Source organism: Grus americana, chromosome 2 (genome assembly GCF_028858705.1).
Source record: "Grus americana isolate bGruAme1 chromosome 2, bGruAme1.mat, whole genome shotgun sequence".
Taxonomy (NCBI): Eukaryota; Metazoa; Chordata; class Aves; order Gruiformes; family Gruidae; genus Grus; species Grus americana.
Genome location: NC_072853.1, coordinates 6,079,603 through 6,104,840, shown reverse-complemented (window position 1 = coordinate 6,104,840; position 25,238 = coordinate 6,079,603). Strand labels below are relative to the sequence as shown.

Genomic DNA, 25,238 nt, shown 5'->3' with positions numbered 1-25,238 from the left:
ATCCATCCCCAGACATACTTACAGGTGGTCCTCGGGGTCCTATGAAGCCAGGGAGTCCTGGGTTGCCGTTTTCTCCTTTATTTCCTTTAGGGCCCTTAGGACAGAAATGAGACAGACACTAGCAGCCCTTTCTCCAACATCTCTTTTCCAGAGTATGCATTTACAGATACACTGGAACAGGGGAGATTTAGATTGTATATTAGGAAAAAATTATTCGCCGAAAGGGTTGTCAATCATTGCAACGGGCTGCCCAGGGAAGTGGTTGAGTCCCCATGCCTGGAGGTATTTAAAAGATGTGTAGATGTGGTGCTTAGGGACATGGTTTAGTAGTTGGACTTGGCAGTGTTAGGTTAATGGTTGGACTCGATGATCTTAAAAGTCTTTTCCAACCGAAATGATTCTGTGATTCTGTGATTCTATGAACTGGGAAATTTCACTGTAGCAGCAGGACTCCCAAAACTGACAAGGAAAGGAAGAACAAAGTCATTTAGAAAAGCAGATTGCAAACACCATGCTTGCATTATTAATAAGCTATGTGGTGTCCCTGTGAAAAGATTAAAAGGAACTGACAATTATGGAAGTGACAGGAGGTATGTTCAGTGGCTATTCTGGCACTGCACGGTTTATAAGGTGGTGTTGGAGAGTGGAAATGCTGCGATGTGTGACGATGGGGAAACAGTGCAGATGGTCATACTGCTCAAATATGAGAATACAATCAACAGACAGCTACTGAGTTGCTCTTTTGCCTTTATTTCCAGGTTCAGTTTAAACAGATATCTGTCTTTTACTTATGTCTTGTAATATTCTGCCAAAATGTCCCTTTTTCTCACAGATCAGGGCAGCTTAAATGGCAGTTCATGATATAGACCCATTTCATGTACGCTTCTGATTTTTTTTTTTCACTCTTACCTTTTCTTTCACAACTTTGTCCCCTACCTTCTAATTCAGAACATATCCCTTTTTCTTTCTAAAGTAAAACTTGCCTTCATTTTAAGCCCGTCTTGTGTAAAGTGAGCACCAGAGGACCTGACAGGCACAAAGCACATGGCTTTCGGGTGTGCAGTCAGCCCTGGGGATTTCAGGGGCCGGGCTGTATTGCTGTGTGCAGGCTTAAGCATGAGCACTGTGAAGTGGGATGAGCACTGTCAAACAGCAGATGCAAAAGGAGAAGGCTCCTGGCAGGTTTTACCTTGTGATGACAAGTGAGCAATGGTGAAGGTGGAAAAGAAACCCTTATTGCCATGATAACCTTTCTTGCTTCTCCTGTTTTTCGAAATAGAAATAGAATATATTGGCTTGTCACAACACATTGTGAAGGGAATTAGTGCATTTCCAGACAAGCTGGAAATAAATGGATTCGTGTACAGCACAAGGAAATACTTCCCATAATAAACTTTATGAAAGGGAGAGGATTCATTTTAATGACAGAGAAGGATACTGATGACCGTCTGTTCTGCTGACCAATACTGTCTCATTGTTTCCTCTTTCTCATCTGACTTCATCCTTTTTCAATCTCCTATGTTATTTTTGGACTGTAAATCCTCTGGAGCAGAGACTGCTGTAGTTCTGTATTTGTGCAGGAAGCTGCCTGGTGACTGCCTGGGTCACTAGATGACTGTCTAGGTAATGTGATAACACAGTGATGATTAAAAAATAACCCCCATTTGGCACTCACAGGACATCCCAAAGACACAGTGGCCTGGTGAAGACCCAGAAAGCCAAAAAGCAGTAATAGAAATTGGGAACAGGGATGGGCATGATGAGAAGAAGAAATGAAGGTTGAAAAGGCAACAGCGGGGATCCACAGGGTAAGAAGCAATGGCAGAGGTCCCAGGAAGGTAAGAAGAATTTAAATCAAGGAGAAAAAAATCAGCAGCACTAATTCTTGGCTGCAGAAAGGCTGCGAGACTGTACCACTCCTATCCCACCTGTAATCTGTGAGTTATCACCTCCCCATGCAGAAAGGTGTTGCTTGCTTCACTGAGACCACTTAGGAGGAGAGATCCCTGCAGCAAAGCAATACGTGCTCAGGGCACAAGTCTGTGGCGAGGCTGAGGTTGCTTTATGGCATTGCAAGGGCCACAAAGAGTGCAGCCCTGCTGTAATTTTTCAGATTCTCCTGCTATGCCTTTGTTTCTATCTGAATCTAACAGCCCAGCAAGCTGTAACGTCTAGGTGGACAAAGACAGGGAAGAGCTCTGCATTGCAATAGATGCTACTGGACATAAAGGTACATTTGCCTGGATTTGCTGAATCCCGAACAATTTTCAGCAGCAGAACAGAGGAAAAAAAACCCAACAAAACAACAAAAACACTGTCCTCCTTACAGCTCTTCATTACCATGCTGTTCTTCCACACAGGATGGCCCCTGGGGGGTTTCATTCTGCTTCGTGATCTTGGTTTACTGCCCGCTGTCTGCTCTTTCCCCAAGAGCCTGGGGAGGATTTTTCTGCTGCTGCCGTTCCTCAGTGGCAGTCTGCCAGCTCCCCGAGGCCCTCTCCTTCCTTGTGACAACTCTCTGCTGGCTGCACAGTCTCTGCTTGGCAAAATTAAATCTACTGGTGAAGATGAGGCATGCCAATCTTTTTTCCATACCAGGTAATCAAACATTTCCTTTTTCTGTGAACACTTAACTTTTGCTGTTAAAAATTATGACCTAGCCAGTAGCTCAATTCCAGGAATGTAGCCAAACTCCCTTCGATGTCAGGGCCAGCGAGTGATTTTCAGATCACCCATCTTCAGACACAGCAGCTTCAGGGATGGTAAGCAGCTACACGTAATGCACTCCATCTATACTTCACCAGTCACCTCTCCTTGATGTAACTGTTTCCTGCATGAATTTCCCTTTGTGGTACTTACTGGGTTACCTGCTGGGCCAGGTTCTCCCGCAGATCCAGGTGATCCATTCTTGCCCTATGTCAAAAGGAAAAAGTTTAGTGAAGTAACATATATTACAACTAAAAATATCCACCTACTAGTACATCAGTAGGGATTTCTTTAACATTGTCCAACCTCCTCTCTTGGCAGACTGCAGAGTAAGGATCTCTTATTTCCAATTGACCCCACACCTTCTGCATCCCTGATTGCATGGCTGACCCCCATCTCAGGACAGAAATTGAGACATGTGGACCCAAATCTCCTAGTCTGAAGAGGACCAAACCAGCACTCCTCCTCCTCCTCTGTTTCTTCACTCTTATCCCTATCACATGCAGAATCCTCCTGCCACCTACTATGGCTGCTCCAAGTCCCCAGTGTTCAGACAAGCCCCTTTAGTCCATGTTTGAAGCACTTCTTGGTAACTTACTGATTAATGATAAAGTGCTCTGCACTAGCTGACAGATATCTCCAGATTCCCCCATGCTTTCCTGTGTTAGAAAACTTCCTCTCTCCAGTGGCTGAGGTAGGTCCTGCGTATTACTGACTACCATCCTCTTCTCAGGGCTATCACCTGAATCAGGCTCCAAAGGCCAGGCATCTATTTTTTAATCATCTCAGGCTTCCCCTTTTTTTGGAGACAAATACTTGTTCTAAAGCCTTGAGGCATTTGATATTTTCCTGAAATCAGACAACCCAGAATGAGCTAAACCATCCTTTAAAAGGACCTGTTTCTCACCACTCCTTACCAAAGTAGCTGAGCTGACCATCTACACTGACTAAAGTTTGGTGAGATGAAATTCTGCGCCCTGCTCCTCTCTCCTCCCAGCTCACCATGCAGAGATGTTTTCCCTTACATTGGAGTTGACCACAAAGACCAACCCTTTTACTGGCCAACATTCAAAATCATGCCTCACAGTCTTAATTAGAGAAGAAACACAGCAGAGGAAGAACAAGAGAAACTGGTACTTTGCCCTCCAACATAGAAAACCCCAAGTATCTCTTCTCCAAAAAAAAATATGGCCTGGAGTTATCATAATCTCTGTCTCCTCAAATATTTTTATTCTCTGCTAGTGTTGTGCAGGGGCATGACATGTTAGTGAGTGATGCCAACAGTACAGGAATGATGAGATAAATTATAAAGTAGACACAGGAGCTCTCCATATGTTCCTGCAGTCCAGTTTAAACCCCTACCCTCCCAGCTCGGAGGGACCTGCCACTCCAGCTCCTGGCATTGCTGCCTGAATCAGTATTTTGCCCTGATTATGGAACATGTTGTAGAATCTGTTTCACTAGCAGGTCTTCCGAGAAGGAAAAGAAATTATTCATTGCAACATATTAAAGATGTGCCTAGGTTCAGCAACAGAGACCTGCATTCAAATTTGGAAAGGGTTGATTTTTAAGAGAGAACTGAAAACCCCATGAAATTAATAAAAGTAATTTCTCAGCCATCCCAAATGACACTTTCTGAAATGTCAACTAAATTGCCATTTCTCCACTGAAGTTGTAATAAAACTCTACAGGTGTTCAATTAAACAAACCTTTTCCTAAATTTATGCTTCCCCCCCGCCCAGGAAAAATTACAGAAAGCATGACAAAAATGAATAATATCACAACTGGACTCCACATATCTCAAACTGGGCACTCGCAATTAGTGTCTGCCTTTGAAAACTGAGGCCATGTGAGAAGCGAGTGAGATGCCAGAGTCAGGACTGGAATGTGAGCCCTTCTGACACTGCAGCCCTGGGAGAACCCATTAAAGTATTCTTCCCACAGAGCCAGCAACCATCACTCCATTGCACTATTATAAGCCTTCATCAGTTTCTAGCAATGTCATTCTGATTTCTCGTTCTCGATGTAGGCAAAGTGTTTTAATCAAACATCACCTGAACATCACCTTGCTTAAGACTTCTTCCAAAACAGAGCTCTGGACTGCAGCGCATTCCCCCTATACACAATGAACCTCCAGAAATGGCTTGTCAGGAGAGAAAACTCACCGGCTGCCCTCTGAGTCCTCGAGGGCCCTGTGGTCCTATGGGACCGGTATCACCCTGAAATGAAGAAAAGCATTCTGGTGAGTGAAAAAGATCTGACATGAAGGCAAGCAAACAAGCATTTAAAAATGTTCCTACTCAATTACATTGTTCATATATTAGAGGGAAACAGCATTTTCAGCTATGTGTGAGGAAGATCAGCCTTTTGAATTTTAAACATCTACCACTAAATGCAGTCTGATTACAGACAGAAACCATTATTATCCGGTTACCTTAAAGCTGGATCTCTCAGGGACAGAATTCTCTAGTATTTCTCAAGAACGGACAACTTCATTCTCTCTTGAGGGAGGCTTAAGACCTGCTTCTGTCTTCTCTGAAGGGTTCCCTTAGGTCTATCTTCCATTTTACTTTTCAGGGTACCACTTACAGCACAACAGTTTTCCAGTGATACAAGGGGGTGCAAATGAGAAACCACTTCCCCAAGTCCCATGGCAATGGCACATCAGCCACTCGGTACCTTGCTGCGCAGCTGCTGCAGGATCCCACGTCAGCTGCACTCTCCCAGGACGTTGTTATGTGACTGCATTTGACACTAATAATGTCAGAGGATCTATTTGTACCATCTCTCTCTCCTCTGAGCAGCAGCGTCTTATTCCATAGGTATTTCACAGATTTCAGTGGAGCTACGCACTCAGTAAGGTACAGCTTTTGCAGAAGCAGCGTGACAAAACCTGGCCCAGTGGGACCTGCAGAATGAAGCACTGCTCGGAGAGGGGTGGCAGAAAGCAGGTCCATGGCTACGGAGCACAGCCTGGGATTCAAACAATGCAGCTTTCTCTGCTTTTCCAAAGATATAGCTGACATTTAAGTGTCAGCAGCCGAGTAGTGACAAAGGCCCTCAAATTCTTTGTTACTTTAATGATCTTTGCACAAATCATTCCCTGTGCACTGCTGCAGTAATTCACCCTTTATTGCAGTTTCTGCAGCTGTTTTAGGTCAGGGTCACTGTGAATGAAAATCTTCATTTGTCAAGGAGCAGGAGATTAGTTTCTGCTTAAAATGGTACACTTACATCCTTGCCTGGTGGCCCCTCACGCCCAGTGGGACCTGTCGCACCTGGCTCCCCCTGCAATTCAGCAAAAAGGAAAAAGATATCAGCTCAAGGTCAAAGACAGACCAGTAACACCACTATAAGCGGTATGGAGTTTCTGCAATATTGGACTGAGCTCAGTGAAAACTTTTTAAAGCCAACAAGAGCCTCGTACATCATACATGACATGCAGCTTATAAAAATAACTCAGAATCATCTTCTGTAAGTGATGCACAAGGCAGTGCATTGCTTTCCAGCAGAATATTTGCTACTGCTAGTGCAGCCACTGAAAACCACCAATCTATTCATGATACAGAAACTACCGTAATGAGGAAGAGACGAGGAACTCCAGCACTGGATTTTTCAGCTAAGCTCCTAAAAGCAGAACATTTTATTTCCCTGTAAAAAGCCAGAATCAGGCAGAAGGACATTCAGTTTTGTATTCCACCTTCTGCATGCAGGAGCTTTTTGTACTGCACTGCTCAAAACTGAGAGGAGACCAACATTTCATACAGGATTTGAGTTCTGGGGTTTATGATCCAGAGGAAACTAAGTTAAAGGGCTAGAGACATTTCTATTCTTATTTCTGTAAGTTTTGTCCCTCAACTTACTTTGCACTTTTTAGGTATTTTTGGAGGAGAGCTGATACTTGTCCAACAAGTGCAGTAGGGTTCCTCACGTCGTACGTCAGCATTTGTACCAGAGGGATGTGGTATGGAGGCATCCTTGAAACTTTCTCACAAAGGGCTATCTCAAAGGGAGCATCAGAGGACTCAGCTCTACCAGCTGCCTCACCTTACCTGGAAGCAGAACTTCAGCAGAGGGAATGAAGACAGCTGATGTGATTTTATGCCATGGGTGTGCCCCATGGAATTGTAGTTGAAAACAGACATATTAAACATAGACCTGACATCATTTTTACCTATTGCCTCAGAAACGTCAAATTCAATTTACACAATCTTTCTCCACAGGATCATCATGCACGTGATATGTATTACTTACCCGGGGACCTGGGGGACCTGTATCTCCTCTCTGTCCTTTGAAACCCTACAAAAGAAAATGAAAGCAACAAGTACCCATTACGCCGGTGCGTGAAACATTAAGAAATGTCTAGCTTGAATGCTCTCTTAATAACATTTCCAATTTTGCCTAAGATTACTGGGGAATAGTCAGCATTGAGCTGCCACGTTCCAGGGAGTGATTAGGAAGGGCCATGTTACAGGGACAGAAAAGCCCTTTCCATAGCTCCTTAGGCTGCAAGAACGAGACTGTACCGTGTGTATTCCTGGTGTGACCAGCCCATAGGTTATTTAGCCCTAAATTTCATTGTCCCCATCCTTCCAGAGGATGTGTAACACAGCACAAGGGCTACAGCTGTGACCATGCATTTTGGTAGAAGGGATGTCATGAGGTTATGTGCTTTAACTTCTAGATAAGGGACCTAGTCTTCTCCGAGTGTGAAGGATTTGGAAATGCCTGTGTTTGATTTTTGTTGATTATTTATTTGTTTAGTCACAATGCCATGACTATTCTCAGCCAGGCCAGCTCTTTGGTTCTATGTTTGCATCAGAAAATGCCTTCATCTGCCCAGCAAAACCTTCCTGGCTACAGTACAGAAGAGTGACTGGATTGAACCCTTCAGAGCAGCACCTACCGGTAAGCCTCTGGCACCCTCCTGGCCTGGGAGCCCTGGTTCTCCAGGCTTTCCCTATGGGAAACAATCATATTCATGTTAGTGAGAGTCTCAGGTCCATCCCTCCGCTCTTGAAAACCTCCTACTCTTCTCCCTTAGATGTAACAGCACTGAGAACTGTGATTGCTCAGGGTTTCTCCAGCATCGCTGGAGTCTGAGCGTGCACGGATTTCAGTAGTGATAGACATTCCCATACATACCCTTACCCACACTGTCACGAATGCAACCTTTGATGTTCAAAGGCAGCTTAAACCTTAGGACTGGTGCACCTTTACAGTGGTTTAATGCCAGAGGGGTAATGCACAGAGCTGCACAATACCTAGTAAGCACGTACAAAATCAGCATCTGCATGTAGAAACCAGGTGTTTTGATGCAAGCGCACAACTGTCTGCAGCTGCTGTGACAAGTGCTGCTCCACATACCAGTTGTCCTAATGACTGGGGACTTGGCTCTTCACAGAACCACTAAGTCCCATTTCACAAGTCACAGAAAGAAGCTGGCAATGCCAGACACTGGAAGCACAATCTTCATATAAAAAACCGTAGTTGCAAGAAATAACATTCACTGCCCAATTTATTGACATTTCCTTTTGGCTGATAACTTCATGGCTCAGCTTTTTTCTCTCAACAAATGCAAATATAGACTAAGTGGAGAAAATAAAATATAAAACCTCTAATCCTGGACAACAGAACTGTCACAAAGCAATCCAGAAAAGGTTTCTTTACAGACATCTCCTCTAAACTTTTTATGCCCCATAATCTTCTACCTAAAAAATGGATCACTAGGTTTAATGTTACAAGACAACCTTCTTTCTCTGCAATATTTACGGTAGCTGTAAAAGTGGAATCACTAAGTTTTAGTGTATTTATAGTAGCTGTAAAAGTAAAAGAACCCAGTTTCTTTTCAAGATTGCTAGTGTGTGACTCTTATAAATTGCTCAAGACAATATAGTCCTTCTGATGTTAAAAAAGACGTGCAAACAGGCTCCCTGCCCCCCTTAAGGAGTTCTTAGATAGGGAGCTCCAAAAGCAATAACTGGATGTAGGCTCTGACTGCCTGAGCGATAAAGTTTTAAATTACATTACCGGTTCCCCAAGGGATCCTGGCTTGCCATCTTTGCCATCATTCCCAGCAATGCCCTGTAAATGACATGCAAAACAGGGTATAAGGAAGGCGTCGATAGGAAAGATTGGTGTGGGTTTTGTCAGTGTGAGTTTCACAGTGACAACTCTGCTTCATCATAGCATACTTAAGTTTGCCTAACCCTCCAAAAACTACCCTATTTCTATAGCTCAGCCATAAACCTCTCCTTGCCACACCACTGTAACAGCATAAACAGTTTCCCTTTACAGTACATCAAGTCTAAGGGGTTTCCTCCTTTTCAGCAAGGCGAACACTCCAACAATCTTGGATTCTAAAAACAGCTGTTATAAATCATTATAATGCCATTACCTTCATTCAGCTTGGCTACTTTACACTAAAAATAGCTCTGGCCCTATCCCTGTGACAGATTACAAAAAATCCAAAATGTTGTCCTAATACATTTTCCAGAAGAGAAGAATCTATGTTCAAGATGCACTTGAAGTTGAGTAAGTGCAAAGGAATTATTTTGACTGCGAATTCAGATAAAGACAGTATTCCAGTCTATGAATTTTGGTGCCCTTACACTGGAGCTATTAGTTGATTTTTGTGCTCTTTGTAAGAGTATTTCTTCCAATGAGGAGGCAGATAAGGAACAGACCTGATTCACATTGGTAAATAACACTTAGCTTTAAAGTGATCAAATACAGCATTCACACTGTCCTGGTCCAAGGACATAGCATCAACATGATGGATACCATTACAGATCATGCATAGGTTTCAAAGTACCCCAAAAAAGTCATCTCTTTGTTTTACACACCTATGTGTTTATGAACAGTTTAATGTATTGAATTAGAAGGAGCTGAACTGCACTTACTGGAAGTCCAGGCAACCCTGGTGGGCCCTGTGGACCTGGAGGGCCATCTTTACCCTGGAAAGAAAGCAGACACACTGTGTGGGTCAGACAAGCTCCTCAGATGCTTCTAGCAGATGAAGATTTATCAAACGTAGAGTTTGACAAAGGACAACTGTGAGAAGCTGGTCTTGTAGCCCATGTCACACAGTGTACAAGGTTTCCTTGAATTCCTTCTAGTTTAAACTGGAAGACTTTCTTTTCAGATAAAGCATCCAATATTAGTTTTGTTACAGCTGGAGAAACCACTGAAATCATTGGTAATTTTTTTTGGAAGTTTAATTATTTCTAGTATTTAGTCTTAACTTCCTGCATGAGGTGTCCAGCCAGGAAGCAGAAGATCTGTATTTTATACCTATCAAATGTGTAGTTATAAGAAGTGCCTTGCTGACAGTCCTAAGAAATTCCCTTACTCTACAGGACTGGACGATAGCATCCCAGGTCTTTCACAGTGTCTCAACCTTGATCATCCATTTGAAAGGGAATTTCAGCCAGCCTGTCCATGTAGTCTCTGGTCTCTCTGCTGAGCATGCTTACTGATTTCATAAGAGCCATCAGAAGGACCATCACTGTTCACTTATGATGAAGTTCAGGTTCAAATAGATCTGTCTTAAACTGTTCCAGCTCAACAGCATGCATTACTCAGGGAAAGTTCAGTTTTTCCTTTTCAGCCTGAAGTTAGCATCAATCAGATTATCTGTCTCTCCCAGGATTTTCTGATGTATTACCATAAAGTAGCATCAGAACACCTTTCAAATGAAACAGCAGTAGCAAAATTCTTGGTGGACTTCTGGAAGGTTACATCTGTACTAGTATTTTCAGTGGTCTCAGGTCCTGGCATCCGAGCAGTCTGTGTTGTGACATCCTTCAACAGGTTGCTGGTTTTATTTTGACAATCCCCATGCACAGTTCAGGTGTTAGCCTGGGTCATGAAGCATCCTAACAGATTTAGTCATCCTGTTATAGAGGCTAAGAGATGTTAATAGCAAGGACAGACAGACAAGAGGTACAAGAACCTCCTTTGAGGTCCCAGGGACTGGATTATGCTCTGGCTAATTTGGAGTTTCTTTTGGTGAGTAAACAAAACTGCAAGAACAGAGTAATCTGTGGTTATTTGTGGAGGTCCTACTTGCAGGTGTAGAGTTGATTCAGGCTGAATCATTTGAGGAGCTTTCAAAGGACATTACAAGGGTACCAGCTCAGTGTTACTTCACAGAGCTAAATATAGGTGAACCTGGTGGTGAAACACACAGCTTAGAGCTTACTATGTCTCCTGGGTTTCCTGCTGGTCCTATTGGTCCTGGTGCTCCATCTGGTCCCTAAACAAATAAAGCAGAAACAACGTGAGTGATTAAAGCATTTTGTACATTTGTCAACACAGTCCCTACCACAGCTGGCAACACTGAAGTTTTCTTCGGTCACTCAGTTCAGTATTCATTCCATCACTTCTTCATTCATCACAGAAAAGCAGTGCCACCTCTGCATTCAATCAGTCTCCAAAGTCAGAAATAGTCAGATATTGAATGTGGTCCTGGCCCTTCCTTCTGAAAATAGGGGACAAACAGGAAAAAGCCAATCTTGTGACAAAAATAACTCTGAAGAACAGAAATTATGGGAGCAGTTTGAAACACAGTTTGTGGCCGGCAAACTCCTTGAGCCACAAGTTAATGCAGACAGAGGAAAAAGTCAGGAAAAGTTGAAGAGAAAAGATATCTAGAGGACCATCACATTTTGCTCTGCTTTGACAGGCTCAGTTTTACTTTGCACATTTCCTTTGGCTGTGAGTCTGTTCAGAGGGTCTCACAGGACAGTTTTAATCCTACTGGAACAACCCTATGGCTGTGGCAGTATGAGGTTAATACAGACACAGTAAATGTGTATTATTGTCTTCTCCTAAAATAATGCTCACAGGAGCACAAATGACCCACGAAACAGGTCTACATGTGGGCCCAGTGGCAAAGCATTCAATATCCTTTAGGCACAGCTACCATCTGAACACAGAATTTTAATCTAATCCTCTTTTCTGGTACATCCTGTCATTTAGTCAGTTCAATGTAAATTCAGCTTTGAAAAGACTGTGCTGATCCCCAGAACAGATGAAGGCTGCACACCCCCAGCATAGCAGAGCCAAACTGCACCGTAAGCGGCAATATGAGCGGTGATTACTGTGAGCAAAGAAAGGCGGTTTGGAAAGAAAAGCCCTTTGCTCAGGAAAAGTCCCAACTCTTGGAGGGTATAAGTGCTGATACCACAAGGAGAGCCAAGTTATTTCAGCCCTGCTTCTGCACTGTGACCCCTTTTTAAACACAAAGAAGCATAACTGTATTTGCAGAAAGAGTAGACTAGGAACGAGAAGGGCTGTGATGGAGAGGGACACATGTAAAAGGCCTTTTAATTCAAAAGTAACCCACAGGGTATCAAAATTGGAGAAAATCCCGTCTCATACCACTGTGTAAAATTGAGAACTAAAGTAGTGTTATATCTGCTGGTTCTAGACTGACAACTTGTTCCACATATAAGAAAACACCTATACACATACTACTAAGTGGTCTCTGTGGAAGAGTTTTCATGATCATTGCCTTGTATAAAGAGAGCAACTGAAGCTTAGCATCAATTTACAGAGTGAGTTGAAGCAATCAGTGAAAAGTGGCCAACATATTAAATAGCAATTATCATGAGTGGGGAACTCTATGACACTCAGGGGACCATTAGGAACCTGCTGGAAAATGCAAATGCAATGCAGACAGGTGGGAATGGTCCTTTCTTCCATATGGAGCTTGCAACAATCTTTATTAGTAAGGAAAATACAGGACCATCTTTGCAACAGAGGAACTTACAGGCGGACCAGGGTTTCCAGGAGCCCCTGAGAAGCCGGGCATTCCAGGGTGGCCCTGCAGAATGAAAAGAGAGACTGACTTTATGCATTATTCACATCTCTAGTTGTATAAAAGTTAACTGGCGATTGAACATTGTGAGATAACATCAAAATGAGACAGTACAAAGAGAGCTGGTTATAAGGAAGTAAGGAACCATGGCTTTTTAAAGCAAAACCTTGGTTTTCAAAGCATGCACTTCAGAAATAAACATAGTTGGATTTAAGGTGTACTTTTTCTAATGTGTATTTTAGTCTATACTAATGGGAGATGAGAACAGATATTGTGGAATTGTACAAGGCAGGAGACCAGGCAGGAAACCAAACCTGTTTAAAATATCCTGCAAATCCAATTGTAAAGGTGCTGATTTTGACTTTCAACTATTGACTCAGCCCTTGGCAAAATTAACTATGAAAATCTGCTCTAATTTAGACCATTCTCCTCTTTCCTGTGGCATCTCAGTTCCTCCTAAAAGAGGTCATCCTTACTGTCATCTTCTACGACAAACACTGGCTTTTTCAACCCAAAGATGTCTGACTTCCTGGATCTCACTTTGGCATTATCTGGGGAAATGACTAAAGACTGGCTAATGTAAAGAATTGAATGCATCCAACCTAGAGGTGAGGAAACAGATCATATGGGAAGGATTCTGTCAGAGATGGGGATGGAAGCCTGTGGAGGACTGCTATAGTTCCACTCTTCAGCATAGCCCATTTGAGGTTTATCAGTGATGAATAGCTCCCATCTTTATCCTCTGCCTCTGAGAAACGTATTCCTCTACTGACACCACAGAAGTTATTGATGAAGGAACAATCACAGTGATGGCACTGTTGGAAACCACACTCTTTTTTTACCTGTTCACCTTTTTCTCCTGCATCCCCAGTCATACCACGGTCTCCTTTGGCACCCTAATAATGAAAAAAAAAACAACATTAAAAGTCACTTAGATTCAGTATGGTATCAGCTTTTTTACCTATTTCATAAAGCACTTGGACATTTGAGCATAAAACACATAAATAAGGACTGAGTCCTACTTGCTCTCCTCTTAAATTCTTCCCTAGACTTTCACTATCAATGTTGGAGCCAGGAATATATGTGAAGAATGGCCTTTGACCATAGCATAGCCCTTTTTTTATGTTGCAGTCTCATGGACATGAATAGAACTTCCATCTCCTTAGAAAGTAGATAGGTTGCTTGGAGCTTCACTAAATCAGATGTTGGTAAGTCATCATCTGGCCCAACAAAGGCGTCCACAGTATGAGCTAGTAATCTCCTCTCCCTTCAGGGACAGCAGCAATAAAAATGGCATTTCTAAGGTGCAGTCAGAAAATTCATACACAGAAAGTGCTCCCCTCTTTCTCTCTTTCTGTCCTAGTGACAACAGAACAGAAGCAGCTAACTCAAATGTAGATGTCTGAATTATCAGTGCTTAAAGTAGGGTAAGATGAATCTCACACAGTGAAAAATACTGAGGTGGTGGGGAACAAATTATGAACAATGCACAGAACACTAATGAATTGCTGGCCATGGAAATAATACTCTGGCTTACTACGTGAGAGCTCTGAGACAAGTGGGGAGGAAGGGCTGATATTTATTAATTCAAAGAGGCCTAATTCATATTGCCAGAAAGCATGAAGCTGCTCATGAGCAAGATCTGCAGTTCTACTGCTCTATTTCAGAATGGGGCCTAACAGTAGTTTGGACAGTGTTGGTAAGGACAATATACTACATCTCCAAAAGCACAGAGCTCTTTGGGTCTTTCACTGCGATGATCCTCCTAATGTATTTAGAAAGGAGTCACAAAGACTTTGTGTTTGCACCTTCTTAGGGGTCTTACAATATTTTCTTTTAACATATGTAAACTCTGTGAATCTGCCTTTTTACTGAATACAAGTTAGACTATTTATCAATTACTTGATTTTATTTCATGCATGTGTGCAGTTTAAAACTGATCCTGTTACTTCTCCTAAACATTCAATCTTGCCACCCAAATCTCTTCTTTCTCATAGCATATAAGAAAGCAGCAGACGTGTTATGTCTCAGACTGCTTGGCGTTTCTGCCAGTTGTTGTCTTTATGGGTTATTAATTCTTTTGCAAATTTTATCCTGGAACATACCTTCATTTTGATCAACCCTATATTTACTTTCGAGACTTTACTACTCTTCCCACCACATTGCAAGATATAAAATTAATTCATTAATCTCTTTTAGGTTGTCTTACACTCTAATAAGTGCAAATACAAAGATGTTAATATAGCAGAAGCTGTTTTAGCCAGTAGGTCAGTAATGCAAGGAAGTCTGGAGGAAATTGTGGTCCATCATGAAACTAACTTATCTCTCCCTCCATTGATTTGTTTTGATTTATTTCACATTAGGCTGTTGTAAAGGTTTTGATTGTGACCAGGCACTGGCATTGTGAGCAGACTGATGACAGATCTCTTAATGGGAAATGCTTGAAATGTGACATTATTGGAATCCTTCAGACATTGGAAGTTCTGTTTTGGCCTATGTCCCTAGACTGTTAGGAAGAAGCATACAGCTGAAACAAGGAGTTCTTCCTATAGCGTGTTTCAGAAAACATTCAGACTCTGTGGATAAAACCACTGTGGCAGATAGTGTATATGGAGCCCAGCAGCCCATTGCATCATCCTTAATTTAAGTGATTCAAGCATATGGGATTCAAAGAGGAGAGGAACATGCAGGGTGGCTGTTGCTGAGGCTTTAATTTCTTCCTCACCTGATTTGGACTGAAACAATCTCAAGTCCTCATCTGCCATCAAAACACCAGTGTAACGAAATTCAACATCAAGAATCAGGCCTTTTGTGTTTGTGTGTGTGTGCACTCATGTGCACGTGCAAAGGGATAGTAGAAAACACTGTTTAAGTGAGACAGTGTTCATGTGGGGAGCTGTGCAGTTCCGCATGCATGTGGCATTCCAGGACAGGGCCCTCCCAACAGGCCAGTCCTACCCCTGGATGCCACCAAGATCCTACTTCAGCCAGTGTACTAACTAGTTACAAATAAGTTTTCATTTGACAGCTGAAGAAAACCAACCAACCTTTGGGCCATCCAGTCCAGGTGGGCCTGCAGGACCTCTGGGACCAGCACTCCCCTGCAATGCAGAAGAGATAGAGGTAAACACTAGTTTAGTCCATTGACTCCACAGACATCTAAAAAAATAATCAGTAGGTTGTTGATGAAAAAAAATTAAAATCAACCATCTAAAAACATTATAAGAAAACCAAGGTTACACCACATCCAAGGCACAGTCACTTCGCCAGCTCTCTTACCATTTTCCCATCCTGGCCATCTCTACCTGGTGGTCCTCGAAGACCTTTATCGCCTTTGAAACCTGGGATGCCTGGCAGTCCTGGTGGGCCAGGAGGGCATTCAGTGCACACGTCCTAGGAGAGAACGTGGAGAAATAAATTAGCAGTAGACTAAAGGCACCTAGCAGACACCCAATGTAAATGCAGCAGTGTAGTGCTAGTAGAACGCGTAGGCCTTTGCAATTTGACCATGCTGGGGAGGAACTGGGTTACTTTGCTTCACAGAACTGAAATGAGGGAAGCGTGGTGCAGAGCAAGGGTCAGCAGCTGAGCTCACGCAGGCTCCAATGGGGAGCTTCGTATCAGTTCTAGTTGGAGAGGTCCTAACTGATCATGCAGGATCAAGAAAACGAGGAAAAGCTCTTCCCAATGGGGAGGTCAGACAGCCGCAAAGCAAGGCTACCAACAACCTTGTTTTGATGCTACAAGACTACTAGAAAACTGTGTCTGCACCAGTCTGAAAGAGCTGGGTTACTGTTCAGAGGGCAGATTGGTAGCGAAAACCCAGCTGCAGCACAATATCAGAAAGGGTGCTCTTCAAGGGGAACTGTATTTGGCAGCTAGCATGACCAAGGAGAACTCATCCAATGGAGTTTGTGAAGACCGAGTGAATGTCACAGTGTCCTGGCCAAATACTGTCATGGAGAATTACCACACCCGTCCTTCAAACACTCTTTGAAGCATCATCTCAGTAGTCTTACATTTCTACTATCCTCGGAAAATGAAGTACCATGGGGATTATATTTCCATTTCAAAGGCAGACTCCTTTCAGCAGAACAGGAATGAATCCTGACTATAAGAGACAGTGTAGCCCAACAGACAGATCATCAGGCCAAGAGTTAGGAGACCTTGCTCCAACACCCAACTCTGTCAATGATCATATTCAAAACTGTGGGGTAAATTGACTTTCTAAGCCTCAGAACCTTCATGCATATTTATCTACCTACAATATAAGTGCTTGAGAGACACCCAGAGCCCTAATTTCATCTGGGATCTCAAGGTGCTGCTTTATACAGAGCTGTAGCAAGCGTGGAGCAAAAAAGTACCAAAAAGAAAGAATATGCAAGGTGTATGAGTGTGTTTAACCATAACTTAATCAAAGGAAGAAAACAAAGGAACATTAAAATGACATCCTGTAACCAAGAATCAGTCCCTTGCTATTGTCCTGACCAGAAATCCAAAACAAAACCACACAGTGAGCTCTCTGGAAAAATACTTGGATCCTTAAGAAAGATAGCTCTTCAACAAAGGCATTTCACAGTAGCAACTTAAAAAAGTCCTTGTGTTAATGAGGTTGGTAAAGAAAGGTAATTTTGTAGTTTCCTTTAATCAATAAGAAAAGATTTCTTGCCATGTCCCAAGACTGCTTAAAAATCTCCCAACTCAGACCATGTAAATCTGTAAAGATTTTGCAGTCAACACCTATCAAATACTGACCCATTTCCCAGACAGCTCTCTACATGGAGAGCAGAAGCAGACAGACAGATCATCACTGTTGAAACATGGGTGCATCTGGGGTTAATTACCTGCATCCTTTTAGAGGCACTATGCAAAATTACTTTGCACTCAGAGTTCAAACCTACTCCAGTCACTGTTGAAGGTATACATGAAAAATCAGGCATTTTATTAAAATGGTTACCATTTTCTGATTTAGGTAATACAACTTGACAATTTTTATTTCTCCTTGGGAACACGTGCCTCAAAGAGCTGAAAAAGTATCAGAGCTTTTGTAAGATACACCATGTTATTAAGATCTTTGCAGGTCATGTCACTGCTGGAGGATGGTCAAAAGGCATTGGATTTTGCTCTCCAGCATGTGCTCTAGTGTCCCAACCAAGCTCTGACAGAATGTTTAAAGGGACCTTTTGCACTTGTAGCTCATATACTTTCCCATCACAGGGTGTTAGTCAAACATACAGATAAACTCCCTCCATCCTCAAAGGCTGATTACCTTTACTAAGAGATTTATGTCCTCTGGAGACAGTAGGGGTGAGGAACCCTGTGGAATGAGAAATTCATTATCTCAGGCAATTTTAAAAGACATCAAGGTATATGAAATTTCTCTGAACATGCTTATGGACTCTCATTGGTTTCCCTTGCCCTGCCCAGGACTCACTGGGCCAAACACATACTTGCTGCCCTACGTTATCGATGCACTTCATCACATCTGAGATAAGCTGAACTCTTCATATATAGGAAATGTAGTTCTTGCCGAGGGTACGGCATAGTGGTGCCAAGAAATTGCCTTTACAATTTTGGCTTTTATTTGCATGTAGGATATCCATTTATTTTCATACTGTTCCAAAGAAAACACAGATATTTTTATCATAACTACTTAATGGTTCTTAGTGCTTTTCCAGTTGCTTTGCTGGGAAGAGTGGAAATGCACTGAACTGCACTTCTGAGGTAAGGTGTACTGGTGGAAATTGAGTTAAAAGGAAGATGTAATACAGAAGTGAAGTTACATACTGGTTTTCCAGGAGGTCCCCTTTCTCCTGGATTTCCAGGTAGACCCTGCAGATCAAGAGAAAGAAAAAAATGTGAAATTATCATATAATAACGCCCTGGTTGCTCCCACACTCTGTTGACTGCTCTGGACTAGCACACATTTCTACTTCTTGCCACTGAACAGTACTGCTCCTGGTATGTGGCAAACAGTAAACTTTAAATATCTGCAACTTTAAAAGTTGTCCCTCTCGATTTTTTGCCATCTCTTAATCACGTTGTCTGTATCCCTCCTAAACCTCACTTATCTACCATGTGACCTTGTTAAAGTCATTTGAGTCACACAAAGACTGAAATTGCTTTAGCTTGTCTTCTGGTCACAGGAAACACTGACCTGCAACAGTGTGAAGGATGAAGCTTTAAATCCCTGAAGACACCTGTAACATGCAAAATCAAGACCTTGCTTTGCACAAGCCTTGGAAACAGGTTCCTTGCACTGGAAATAGCAATGAGTCTGTTTGTTTGTTTGTTTGCTTGTGGGGGTGTATTGGTATCGGTTTTCGTGAAATGAAGGCATAGAAATTAGCAGCATCCTTAGAATTTAAGGTCCAGGAAGTCATGGTTTGGAAAAGGGATCCTTGCCACCAATAGGCATCTCTTGCCTGTCATTAGCAAGTCATTAGTTTGTTAAAAAAAATTCCACAAAAAAAAAAATCAACAACCAAAACAAAATAAAACCAAACAAAACAAAACAAAACTAAAGATTATATTTTAATCTTTGCATAAAGTGATGCTCACATAGGAAACCAAATCTTTTGAACAGGACAGGTGGTCACTGTCCAGATGGCGACAGAAATCTGCATTGCAAGGATCTTTGCGGTGGTGTTTTAAGTTGGACCGGGTCAGATTTCCCCAAACCATTCTCTGCTAAATTCCTGTATCCAGCTGGCCTGTCACTCTGTGTCATCACTCAGATGTGCCTGTTCTAGGCACATTGAGTACCTTAAAGAACATACAAAATATCTTCTAACTATCTTAACCACATACAAAAGGCTGTCATACATGACCATTTTTGCATCTGCAGGAACAGTTTCTACTGACCATTTAAAAGCATCTTATTTGCGTTTAGTTTGGTTGATTCTGCAGCTGGACCCACCTGGAGAGGTCTCTGGGATGGTGCCAGATTGCCCACCCAGGACGTTAACACACTGAAGATATAAGTAATGGCTTTCAATCAGTCTAGGCTCAGCAGGGGCTACCTGGGGGACTCTCTGAGACTATCCAAAATTTCCACCTGGAAAAGTTCCTTTAAAAAATTGGTCAAACGCTTTGTCAGGAATGGGACTAGGTGTTCTGTCAATCACCTTGTCTCAGGTTGGTCCATTGTCTCCAGTCAGTTCACTGTATTATTTATGAAAACAGCCAGATGGGGAGTTACTTGGCTACCTGGGGATTAATGACTACAGTGTGCACACAGGCAAAGTTGTGATACCCTGCTACGCCATGGTTATAGCTATAGAGCAAACTCGAATTTCATCCTTGTATCTCACTTATAACTTTAATTCCGTACTTCTTGCTAGAGGAGAGAGAAAATGGGAGAATATACTGGTTGTTCTTTTTCTATGTCAACATTAAACACTTCTGGGTGAACAACAACCCTTCAATTGCCTTGACTTTCTAAGAGGTGAGTATTAAACACAAACTGAAGTGGAGCTAAAGTGGAAACGAAGTATTACTGAAGTCCATGGATGAAAGCTTGAGTCCCAAGGAACTAAACCTTCTGCAGGCGAGAACCAAGAGAAGACAAGGTGTGAAGGAGATTCTTAGCTCATAATTCCCCACACATGTCCTTCTGGGGAATTCAGTAAATAAAAGGAAACATTGTAATTGTTTATAGTTTTGTTTCTTCCACAGAACAGCAATGTGGTTGTTGTTAGAAGATTGTGCGATGTTCCCAAAGTCTCTTCTCTTTCACAGATGCTTATCATCACATCATGCTTTTGGCATCCTCTCCACTGTGGTTCCTAACCACTTCTGCAAGTGGGAAGATGGCTGCCTAATTAAAAATTACAGATCTTGTATTTCCATATCTACTTTGTTCAGTGTCCTGGTTTCAGCTGAGATGATAGAATTAATTGTCTTTCTAGCAGCTGGTATAGTGCTGTGTTTTGGATTTACTATGAGAATGACGTTGATAACACACTGATGGTTTCAGTTGTTGTGAGGTAGCTGTAGTGTCTACACTAAGCCAAGGACTTTTCAGCTTCCCACACCCTGCCAGGTGCACAAGGAGCTGGGAGAGCAGAGCCAGGACAGCTGACCCAGGCTGGCCCAAGGGATATTCCCTGCCATGGAACGTCATGCTCTGGGTATAACTGGGGAAGCTAGCTGGGAGGTGGGATCACTGCTCAGAAACAGACTGGGCATCAGGTTTTGTCTTTTTCTGCATGTGGTGAGCAATTGTATTTGTGCATCACTTGTATTATTAATAATAATAATAATTTATTAGTAGTAGTACTGTTGTTATTATTACTGTTATTCTCTTCCTTTATTATCCTATTAAACTGTCTTTACTTCAAACCAAGAGGTTTTTTTCCATTCTCCTCCCCATCCCCTTGGCAGGGAGAGGGGTGAGTGAGCGGCTGCATGATGCTTAGTTACCCGCTGGGGTTAAACCACAACATTCAGGAAGACTCACACAACACTTGCTTTAAGGAGTGTGATGCAAAGCAAAGACTTGAGCCATGAGAATCATCCTGGATCAGAAAGCAACAAAGACAAGACAATTCAGAAATGTCTTTCATGCTGACTATTAACATAGCTGTAAATAAAGTTTTTACCATAGGGCTTGCTGACAGCCTTTTGCTGAGGGATCTGAAACATGACGTGGTACTAGCGGTGGAATTTGAGCATTTAAACATGATTTATTAAAAGAAGAATATAGAAAAAGACTGCTTAGTTATGAGAAAAGACACATAAGAGAGTGACTAAAACTGAAATCCTGGGAAATATTTAAGCATGGCTGTGATAGCCACATGGTATCAGATTGCCTTGAGACGAAAAGGGATGGACCTGTGCTCTTGAACGCTGTATGATGTGGAGCTGGCAGTGTCTTAAACAGGGTGCAAATAAGCCAGCATAAGAAATTAAGCTATGTGCCATGGTTGACAAATCTGAAAACCACTGCATCCCCAGGAAAAGTCAAACAGTTGAAAGGTACAAGACTGCAAAAAGAGAACATGTCCTTTGAAGAATGCTTGTCTGAGCTGAAATGAACAAAGCAGCTGTAGGATGATGGCACTTCAACATGTTGCGTTATCAGAGAACAGGCAACTGGAAACAGAGTCCAAAGTAGAGGAGGGATTGCCGGACTGTAGAGGTCTCCAGTTAGAAAAGGCTGACAGCAAGGGCCAAGCTGCAAACATTGCTCAGAAAATGCTAGAAGGAAGGCATGGAGGGTATAACTGCCTCTGACAAGCTGAGGAAACTGGAAAAGAGAAAGTCAGAAAAAAAATAATACTAATAAAAAAGGGTCTGCCCAAAAACCTGCACGGCAATGAAAAGAAACACTGCTAATGTGATGTGGGAACATGCACAGACCCCAATAACAACCAGTGTTGGGAAGCTCATTAATTCTGAACACTGTCAGGAGTTTGCAGCCAACAGTAGCTGGCACAAAACAGAATATCCAATGAGTGGCACAGCATACCAGTACAGGAAAAAGATATCAGCAATGAGGAGGTATGATGCACAGGATTCAGAGTACTCAGTCGGTCTGCAAAATCTGACACACAGGAATGGTCTCTAAACAGGGAACTGATGGAAGCTGTGCAGATGACACGCTGAAAAATGATGCTCAGGTGAGTGATGTATGTGAAAATAGAAGAAAGTGTACAAGGAAGCCTGTCACACAGGATTATGGTGGTGTAGTTCTACTACAAGACTGAAAATTAAACTTAAAATGCAGTAGCTTAAATAGGTTATAAGTCCCAGGAATAAAAAGCCAATAGGAGATTTAGTAAGTGTATTCTGGTTTGCGGTGTATGTACCTTAAAGCCAACACAAAGGCTTCTTGGAACTGTCCTTCTAACTGTATGGGAAAACCAACCCCAGAACAAAAAACTCTGCTTTTCAGTTCCGACGGCAGTAATGTATGCATCCACAAAGTTTTTGTAATTAAGAAAATAAATGCAGGGGAAGATTAACTTCACGGTAATACTAGAACTTAGTTATCAGAAATAATTAACATAATTAAAAAGTGATTAATTCAATGTTTATGTTAATTAAAATGATCATAATCAAAATACAGAAAGAGCCTATTAAATGGGTGCCCTCACTGCTAATAGTGGGACAAGACAATGTCTCATTCAGATTGTTTTTTAATCTAAGGGAACTAAGTAGATATGTTGAACAGAAACATTTTAGCTCCCAGCAGACAGCCAGAGGAGAGTGGATGCTTCCCGAAAAATGCTCAGTGTAAGGGTCTTTGGCCAGAGAGTGTCTGCTCCTTTAGGGGTATCTGGTCAAGGACCATTTTCAATACAACAAGGGAAAATAAGGAGGAAGCCATAAATAAGAACATACAGGGACAGAAACTTGAGCAACAAATAATAAGGGAGGCAGTGATGGGAACCCAACCTGGACAGTCACGCTAACTGATGTGGGCATGGGGGAGTGGGAGGATGTTTATTCCAGCAGGGTTATTTGATTGAGGACCTTGCTGATTTGGAAACTAAGGGAAAAGGAGGAAACCAGAAACAAAATATACCAAGATACAGACTGGACAAGAAACAAACCTCACTGCTCCCACTAACTGATGGGCTATCAAGAAACCACTGGCACCACTTCCAGCAAGATCAACCTGGAATTTGTAAGTGAATGAGATTGTAAACCAGGGGGACCCAGGATGGGGAGGGGTACAGGAACTGATAGAGCTCTGCAGACCCATGAAGGGATGTTCAGGGGAAGCAGGACGGTGGGTCACAACCTGTGTGCCTGGCACTGGCTGCTGGGGGGGTGTGAGGGTCTGTATCTTGGTGTGCATGGCAGGTGCGTGTGTATTCACCAACAAACTTCAAGCTGGACCAGCTGATGAGTAAGAGGACCTTGGGTCTGGGCCAGGTATCAGGTGTGCTCCCCCTTCCCCTGCAAATCCCCTCATGGATCTGCACAGCTCTATCGATTCCTGTACCTTCCCAGTCCGAGGTCCCCTTGGTTTACAGTTTTATCCCTTGCAAAGTTCAGGTTGATCTTGCTGGAAGTGGGTGTCTGTGCTGGTACACCCAGGGCAAACCACGAGTGTGGAGTGCACAAAGGACGAGTGGACAAATGCATGTGTGTTTGCAGTGAGCACCAGGCTGGACCAGCCAGCGAGTAGGGGACCCATGGGGCTGGTAAAGGGGTCCAGGATCCTGGCAGGGGTGCTGGGGGGATGGAGGGGCTGTGCCAATGCTCAAAGGATCTGCAAATATGTGTGTGCTTGTGAACCTAGAGAGTGGTGCGTGTGTGTGCCACCACTAAGTGACCTTCTGTCTCTGCCAGCCGAAGAGGAGGAGGGGACCTGCCTCTATGTGTGTTGTACGTGAGTTGGGTATGTAGGTGCTGTTGTCTGTGGCAGTCTGTGTGATCAGCCATGTCAGCGTCCTCTGTGTGTCCATGTCTGGTGTCTCTGGGATTCATGCGCAGCTTTGTTACTGGTTGAAATGGGAAAGCAGCAGCTGCATCCCTCAGCCAAGGCAGAGACCCCGGGTCCTGGGCACCAGAGGCCTGGCAGGAGGGACCTGGTCCAGTGCAGCTGGAGGAGGTGGCCATGCATACAACATCACTTAAAATGTAGAATTATTTTTTGCACCTTTAAGAATATGAGACCGGGCAATTTCTCTAAAGAATGTATTCAAGGCTACGCTCTTGCAATATTCGATAGAGGAATACTGCCAGCTTAAAAGGTGATTTGGATTTTTTTTTTTTTTTCTAAAAGCAAATGCACATTATATTTGAAGTAACTGCGGGCATTAAAGTAGGCACTATATCTAGCAGTCCTGTAATGGAGCAAATTAGACCTACTATCTGGGAAAACAAAGACCACGAAAAAAGCCTACAGAAAGCATTTTTCAGGCTTTAAGAATTGGACCTTTAGCTAATCAGAAAAAAAAGCAGCAAATTTAAAGACAAAAATATAATGTACATGGGACAAAGACAACATGTCCCAGCTTTTTCCCAGAAAATAGAGCCACAAAGATGATGAGAGGGCTGGAGCACCTCTCCTATGAAGACAGGCTGAGAGAGTTGGGGTTGTTCAGCCTGGAGAAGAGAAGGCTCCGGGGAGACCTTATAGCAGCCTTCCAGTACCTGAAGGGGCCTACAGGAAAAGCTGGTGAGGGACTGTTTATCAGGGAGTGTAGTGACAGGACAAGGGGTAATGGGTTCAAGCTGAAGGAGGGTAGATTTAGATTAGATGTTAGAAAGAAATTCTTGACTGTGAGGGTGGTGAGGCACTGGAACAGGTTGCCCAGAGAGGTTGTAGATGCCCCATTCCTGGAAGTGTTCAAGGCCAGGTTGGATGGGGCTTTGGGCAACGTGGTCTAGTGGAGGGTGTCCCTGCCCATGGCCGGGGGGTTGGAACTGGATGATCTTTTAAGGCCGTTCTAAACCAAACCATTCTATGATTCTATGAAGATAATCTGTAGGGATTTACGGGAATAGTGAACTCTAGAGGGCAGTTCATAGAAATAAACACCAAGTCTTTTGCAAAGAATAACAGAATAAAGCCAAACTTGCACAACTGTACTACAAACCTGGACAGGGATTTTCAAAACCTAAAATTTTAATAAAGCAAGACACTGTCCTGAGGACTCTTGATATTTGATGAAGTTGCCAACAGGTGTTTCAAAAGGTGACCCTGAGCAGTGCTATTGCAAAAATATGGCACATGCTTCTAGGGCACCTG

At 42.8% G+C, this 25,238-nt stretch overlaps 1 protein-coding gene across 4 annotated transcripts in view; it reads right to left on the bottom strand.

The window, feature by feature from the left end:
- Positions 1 to 25,238, bottom strand: part of COL22A1 (collagen type XXII alpha 1 chain) — a 268,249-nt gene that overhangs the window by 40,276 nt on the left and 202,735 nt on the right. For 2 of the 4 annotated variants that reach the window (XR_008576049.1, XM_054818065.1), the window contains exons 44-58: positions 18,317 to 18,361; positions 17,799 to 17,846; positions 15,809 to 15,922; positions 15,577 to 15,630; positions 13,372 to 13,425; positions 12,482 to 12,535; positions 10,910 to 10,963; positions 9,609 to 9,662; positions 8,737 to 8,790; positions 7,613 to 7,666; positions 6,961 to 7,005; positions 5,941 to 5,994; positions 4,872 to 4,925; positions 2,860 to 2,913; positions 23 to 94 (exon numbers count right to left, since the gene is read on the bottom strand). Coding sequence is in view for 2 of the 4 variants with exons in the window: in XM_054818065.1 (XP_054674040.1) it covers positions 23 to 94; positions 2,860 to 2,913; positions 4,872 to 4,925; positions 5,941 to 5,994; positions 6,961 to 7,005; positions 7,613 to 7,666; positions 8,737 to 8,790; positions 9,609 to 9,662; positions 10,910 to 10,963; positions 12,482 to 12,535; positions 13,372 to 13,425; positions 15,577 to 15,630; positions 15,809 to 15,922; positions 17,799 to 17,846; positions 18,317 to 18,361 (864 nt within the window). In the remaining 2 variants the exon portion in view is untranslated. Of the gene's footprint in view, positions 1 to 22; positions 95 to 2,859; positions 2,914 to 4,871; positions 4,926 to 5,940; positions 5,995 to 6,960; positions 7,006 to 7,612; positions 7,667 to 8,736; positions 8,791 to 9,608; positions 9,683 to 10,909; positions 10,964 to 12,481; positions 12,536 to 13,371; positions 13,426 to 15,576; positions 15,631 to 15,808; positions 15,923 to 17,798; positions 17,847 to 18,316; positions 18,362 to 25,238 lie in introns of those variants that run through there. The other 2 variants (XR_008576050.1, XM_054818066.1) reach the window with 2 other exon arrangements.